General features: G+C 49.6%; 1 protein-coding gene across 3 annotated transcripts in view; it reads right to left on the bottom strand.

Moving 5' to 3' along the window:
- Positions 1-382: 382 nt before the first annotated feature.
- The window catches only part of Ints10 (integrator complex subunit 10), a 34,089-nt gene continuing 28,124 nt past the window's right edge, over positions 383-6,347 (bottom strand). Inside the window, exons 16-19 of one of the 3 annotated variants that reach the window (XM_045130939.1) lie at positions 5,992-6,085; positions 3,824-3,901; positions 2,966-3,043; positions 383-785 (exon numbers count right to left, since the gene is read on the bottom strand). In XM_045130939.1, coding sequence (XP_044986874.1) covers positions 629-785; positions 2,966-3,043; positions 3,824-3,901; positions 5,992-6,085 — 407 coding nt within the window. In that variant the 3' untranslated portion in view covers positions 383-628. The remainder of the gene's footprint in view (positions 786-2,965; positions 3,044-3,823; positions 3,902-5,991; positions 6,086-6,347) is intronic. The other 2 variants (XM_012951477.2, XM_045130941.1) reach the window with 2 other exon arrangements.

The following is a 6,347-nucleotide window of genomic DNA, read 5'->3' as shown; positions in this document are numbered from 1 at the left end:
TGAGTAGGCGACGCACCCACCTATCCACCTTTGCCCTGCACCTGCAGGCTTTTCCTCCGGAGGACTCTCGGTGGCAGAGGACAGGCTCAAGTTCAGCTCTGCATGCAAGAAGTAGAGGGTGCATGTGCTGACGTGGAATATTACCAAACCTGGCTGCAGGACATACAATCTTGACGGGGACGGTGGGGGAGCTCAGTGGAAGAGTGCTAACTACAGAAGACGCAGTCCTGAGACCACGCGGGCACATTAAGACACCTACGTTTCTACATAACAAAACCTATTCACCCATTCAACTGCACTGCGCTTTATCCCCCTGCTGGACACTTAGGAAAATAGGAGAAAATGCACTCTTATTTAGAAACTAAAAACAACTTTTTAAAACTTCAGATTTTAGAATTTTTTTTTTAATTTACAAAGCAGATTGACTCATGTCCTATAAAAATTACAAAACAAAACAAACTCTTAAAAATAGAATTGACTCCTCATACTCTTGGAACGACTTTTAAGTGGCCCCAGGGGTTAGAGCGCAGGTGCTTTTCCTGGTTCTGGGCGCTGGCTGAGCCACGTTCCTCAGCGCTGTGACTCCCCTCAGTGGCCCCCAGCTGCGGCCACCTCTGGCCGTGATGTCTCAGGCCAGGGTCTGGAGGAGCAAGATCTTCTCATTGATGCAGAACCGATGCAGCACCACCGTCAGGTTCTCACCACAGCGGGAGACCTGGCGCTCCATGGCCAGGCGGAAGTCCTCCTTCACCCCTTTGGTGATGCCCCGGGTGACCGTGTGGTGCCTGAGGTCAGCGACAGGGAAACAGAGAGAGAAGGGGGTTAGCAGCGGCACTGACTATCAGCTACCTGGGTAGGAGCAAGCCCTGCCTCTCAGCTAAGTGCAATGCGAATGAATTTAGACCAAATTTAAGAGGAAAGCTGCAACCAGAAGCCTTCCACTTGTCTCAGAATCAAAACTAGGATGCCATCTTCCCACCCTAGACAAAGGCAGCTTAAGCAACACATGGCTGGTGAAATGGCTCGCTTTGCTTCTGCATTCCTGACGCTCACACACCAGTGACTGGAGTGTCCTGGGTCCCATCCTGGCTGGCCACAGGGTGCTGCGGCCCTGCCAGGACAGCAGGCCCCGAAAGCAGCTGGAGGAGAACTGCAGAGCCCCTGCGCCTGGCGCGCCCGAAAGGCTCGGGCTCTTGCCCAGCCGCGGGGGTCCTGAGCGCCTCCCTCCTACCCGTGGCACCAGAACAGGGCAGCTCCTGTGAGCACAGTGCCCACCTATATGCAGCTGTTGGGGGAAAGGTCAGGGGGCAAGGGACTGGGAACCCTGAGATGAAAATGTGGCATGGGGCAGGACAAAGGCACAATCACTGCCCAAAAGTTAATGGCCGGATGAGTCCGGGGAAGACCAGCTCTGTGCGGTGTCTGCACGTCTGTGGAAGGGCTCAGCGGGAGCAAAAGCCAAGAGGTGTCTAACTGTGCCCCAAAAGCTGTGCGTCAGGACAGGAAATGACGGACAAAAATCCCAGAGAACTAAGGACAACAAAATGAACAGAGGAAAAGAAAACTCCAGCAAAACACGGTGGGCTCTGCTAATGAGGAAAGGAGTTTTGGCTGCTAGTCTGGTAATGTGACAGATTTAGACAAACAAAAGCTCCCTCTGCTCCCTCTGCCTACCGCCTAGGCCCCCCTGGGACAAACCACAAGGCTTGGTCACTAGTTTTCTGTGCCGGGCAAAATAAAGCAGTTGACATTACTCTATAAGGTTTCTGCTTCGAAAACACATTAATAATGGTCATACAAAATGTCCATCAAGAGTTATAAAATTGCAGTGCCACTGGAGAAAAGCACCAGGCTCAGACCGAGAAAGAGACGGGACAATGGCCCTGTGAACATCTAAAGAACCATGTAGTAAGAAGGGTGGCTGGCCAACTCAGCAAGGTGTCGCCGAGGTTGAGGCCGAGCCCTGCACACGGTTTTACACTGCCGGGAGGTACTGCTCTCCTGGGCCCTCGGAAGCAACCTCAGTGGACCAAGCACAAATCCCTGCCATCTAGAGGCCGAGTGTTAAAGGGCAACGTCTCCCTGGATACTACCACTAACAGTGTCAGTAAATGGCACACGGATGGTCACGGTCCAGGGGCACTGGTCCCATACATCAAGAGCAGCACAGTTCAGTTCTATTTGCATTAGACCCTCTATCCTTCCAGTAAGTGTGGATGAAGATGGGAATTACAGTCATTCTCCACACAAGCATGCGTAGGTCAACAATGGACCACGCTGGCCCCACACAGTGTAGGTGTGTGGCAGATTACGCCATGTGCACTTGGGTGAGAATACTCTATGATGTCTGTGCAATGCCCAACGGTATGGCAGACAGACCTCTGCCATTAAGTGGGCTGTTACAGTGCACGAACAAGAAAAACTAGTAAGGACCATGGATGGCATCTCTTTAACTATTAAATATATCCAATTCAGAAAGGCAAGGTCTGAAAAAACCAGCATGAGGCAAGAAAACACTATAAATGCCAGTTTATAACAAAAACCAGTGCTGTCATTAATATGGAAATGCACAAATAAAAATTTACTTCAAGTATACATCAGCATCCTTAACTATTCATGACCCCAGGCCTTACGCTTTAACAATAAAGAATCATAGTTTACCACTTAATCTGGTAGATGCTCAGTCTAATACAGTTCTATAAAACTTAAGGGTTTTTTTTTTTTTTCCTTCCCCCAGATCCATAATGATTTTTAAATTCAACACAAACACACTGGCAACTCATGGAAAAAAAAAAAATTAAGAAATGTTACAGTATTACAACCGGATGGTTTGCCAAGGAATGCGGAACAAATTGAGAAAATAAATAAAGCATGGCAGGAGTACTGAGAACACAGGGCTGAGACCATGGGCGGGCGACATGTGGACAAACAGCACACTATGAGCAGGTGTCGTTCCACTTGGTACCTGTCAGCAGTCTGCATGCTGGGCTGAAGCACAGGTAAGAATTCCTGCTGCAGCAACCCCATGGGAGGGCTAGAAGGCCTTTAAAAAACAGCAAACAGCAGCATTCAAACACCCACACCAGCTCACCCTGCACTGCAAAAACAACACTCCGGAGAAGATACACAGGACTGAAAGCGGACTGTACAGAAACCTTAGCCCTGACAAGCCTCTGGCCGTGGCGCTCTCTGAGGGGGGGGGGGGGGGGGGGCTGGGCAAAGCTAACGAGCCCCACTGCACCTGCTGCTGGTGCCACGGCGCGGCCCACTTGTGACCAGGGGTGGAAGGCCATCTGCGCGGGAGCGGTGGCACAGGGGCTGGGGTGGCGCGTGGGAGGGCACGACCACGCCGCGCTCCTCGCCTGCCCCCCGCTGACCTCAGAAACAGGCCTGCGACACTGGGCCAGCGCCTCCGGCAGGGCTGAGCCTCGAAGTGCGACGCCCTTCCAAGAGGACTTGGGGGTTGGGGGCTGGCAGAGTTTTTGGTAAAGGGTGACTGGGGTTCAGGAAATTACTAAGAAAAGCAACTGATGTGGGTGAGGGAGAATCTGGGGCCCATGGTCTGCAGAACTCTGTAACAAAGATTTAGTTTATTAGCTGGTAGTCACTTCACATTTTTGGTTCCGTTTTAATCCAGTCTAATGCAACCATGATACGGCAAATATCAGCACAAAAACACATTTCTCTGTTTCAGAACACGTCAGAACAAAACGTCTTTACGGTGATTGGAGCGCTTGCCCTCCTTGCTGGGCACAGGTGCCCGGGTTTGTACCGTACCTGCTTGCATCCGACATGCCACACTAGGGCGGACTCACAACCTTACCCCAGGGGGAGGATCTGTACACTGCTCACAACATCTCTGCCACTCATCTGGAGGGACCACCCAAAAGGTCTGCAATGGCTTCAGAGAATTTGTTTGAAACCCAAAGGGAAAAGGAATATAGATAGTTTTATTCAAGAGTCTAATCATACCTTAATTAGTCAAAGCTCTCTCTGTCTTATGCAGTCTGAGTCTGTTGGTGTCATTTAAGTAAAAATTAGCTGAAATACAAGGTTTCACGTGCGCTTTGAGACCCACACAGAGAACACACACCCGGTGAATTCCTACGAGGTCTAGTCACCAAGAGCTCTTCCTGCTCCTGTTTGTAAGCTGAGAAAACTGAGCTTTCCCAAGAGGTCAAGGTGGGGGAGCCTGCCACATGCCACGGCTGCCCCCTCGTCGTCACTCTAAAGGACAAGCTCCAGGACTGTGTGCAGGCACTGTGACACCGTTCATCTCGGGACACACGGGGGAAAGAAGGGCCCAGCCCAGTGACGTCTGACAGAGACAGCCGGTGGGTTTTGACCATCATTTCCTCACGCTTCCACAAACAGCTAAGCATTACCTAAGTCCTGTGACAGCTTTTGTAGGTGTAGTTTGGCTCTAAGGCTGTCGAGATTAATGCAACTTATATGGTGGTTTCTAGTTCACCGCCTTAACACTTGGCCAGGGTCACAGGTGTATGGTGATTTCTAACTAAAAAGCTTCACTAAAGGTTTATATATTCAATTTCAGAACCTACAAGTCAAAAGAGAGAGCGGGCTCCCCTATCAAGAAGCAATCTTTATTCTCACACACTATGAAGGACACTTTGATCCATGCAGGCATCCTCCCCATGATTTGGGTTCAATCGTAGGACGGTCTATAGAGGCATGCACATCGGGGGTCAAGAGCCCATATGGACTGAGCAACTTCTCTAAAGGGTCTCAAGCTTTCCAAACCAAAAAAATAAAAAAGTATGTTTGCTTTATCTTTTAAATGTACACAACACTTAATATCATTGACAGGATAGGAGGAGGCATCTTAAGCCTGCCATTCTTTTTTATTTTTTTAAATTTTTCGAGGTAAGGTCTCACTCTGGCTCAGGCTGACCTGGAATTCACTGTGTAGTCTCAGGATGGCCTTGAACTCATGGCAATCCTCCTATCTCTGCCTCCTGGGTGCCAGGATTAAATGCGTGCACTAACCGGCTAAACCTGCCATTTTTTTTTTAAAGCCTGCCATTAAGAGGGATTCCCCCCAGGACCCTATTGCAAATGTGTAAAAAGGGAATGTTTGGTGTGGGCCAAATGAGAGGTTCACTTAAACCCAGAGTGAACATTTCTTACTACCCTCCCTTGACATTTGTAAGAGCACAAAGACAGAGCAAGAAAAGTGGTCTGCTTGCGATAACGACAATGCGTCTCTGCCACCACAGGGGGGCAGCGGGAAAGTTTTCAGCCTTAACACTACATTCTTCCCGCTCTGGCCTTCAGTCTCTTGCAGGACCTGCCACTGACTTCCAGACACACCCAATGTTCAGGAAAAGGGAGGAGAAATGGAAAATAAAACTGCAAGGGCATCTGCAGCACGGGGGATATGTTAACCAAGCCACAACGGGGGCTGAGGGTAGAAGCAAGATTTATGAGCTCTTTAAAAATCATAAATGGCCACTAGCTTGGTATTCTCATCTGGGATTTCAGAAGCATCTATGAGTTTGGGGCACAGTGGCAGTGAACACTTCCAAGGTCGCTTCTTGAATCAGGCAGATTCGTGGAGGCACTGGACCGTGCTAAGTCACAGTGGGCCAGGCCAGGAGGACTGCATGGTCAGTTTCAGGTTCGTTTATAGATAAGACCTGCAGTTGTTTCTAATGGACTTTCCTAACTCAGCACGACTTTAAGCTGCTTTTAAATAAAAGCATCATAAAGAAATATCTACCTAGTGAAAAAATTTCCAAAGCAGCAAAACTATCCTAATACGAGCATTTCCCACCTCCCCCAGAAACTGAGTTAAGGAAATACAAGTTTTTTCCAAAGGTACCCAGAATCAAACTGACCCTTGACAACAAAGACTGGGTTTGGATTCCTTTCCATTAAATTTCTGGAAGGTCCAGAAATTTACAAACAGTCCATGCGAGCACACACAAAACAGGGAGCACCTAGCTGTGAAGAGCCCGGGGTGCTGCTTACTTGATGAGCATGCCTTGATTGGGGAGTAACTCCAGGTGAATCTTGCCTCCTTCCTGGGTCCGTAAGTATGCAAACTCCTCCAGCATATCAATGTCTGCAGGCCAGTTCAGGTCAACGAGCACGTGGAACGGCAAGGCTCTTGGCTGAGGACACAGGCTCTCAGTGGCGGAGCCAGCCATCACCATCCCACCAACCAGCACGGTTCTGGAAGCCCACGCTATCTGACCCTGCCCCACCAAGAGGATGCCTGGCCAAGATCTGCCAGGCTGAGCAGAGGATGTAACTCAGTGGTAGAGTGCTTGCGTGGCATGTGCCAGACACTGGGTTCCATAGCAGAACCGCCAGGCTCAAGGACA

The sequence above is a fragment of the Jaculus jaculus genome, chromosome 12 (genome assembly GCF_020740685.1).
Source record: "Jaculus jaculus isolate mJacJac1 chromosome 12, mJacJac1.mat.Y.cur, whole genome shotgun sequence".
NCBI lineage: Eukaryota > Metazoa > Chordata > Mammalia > Rodentia > Dipodidae > Jaculus > Jaculus jaculus.
This window is presented reverse-complemented; position numbering and strand designations above follow the sequence as displayed.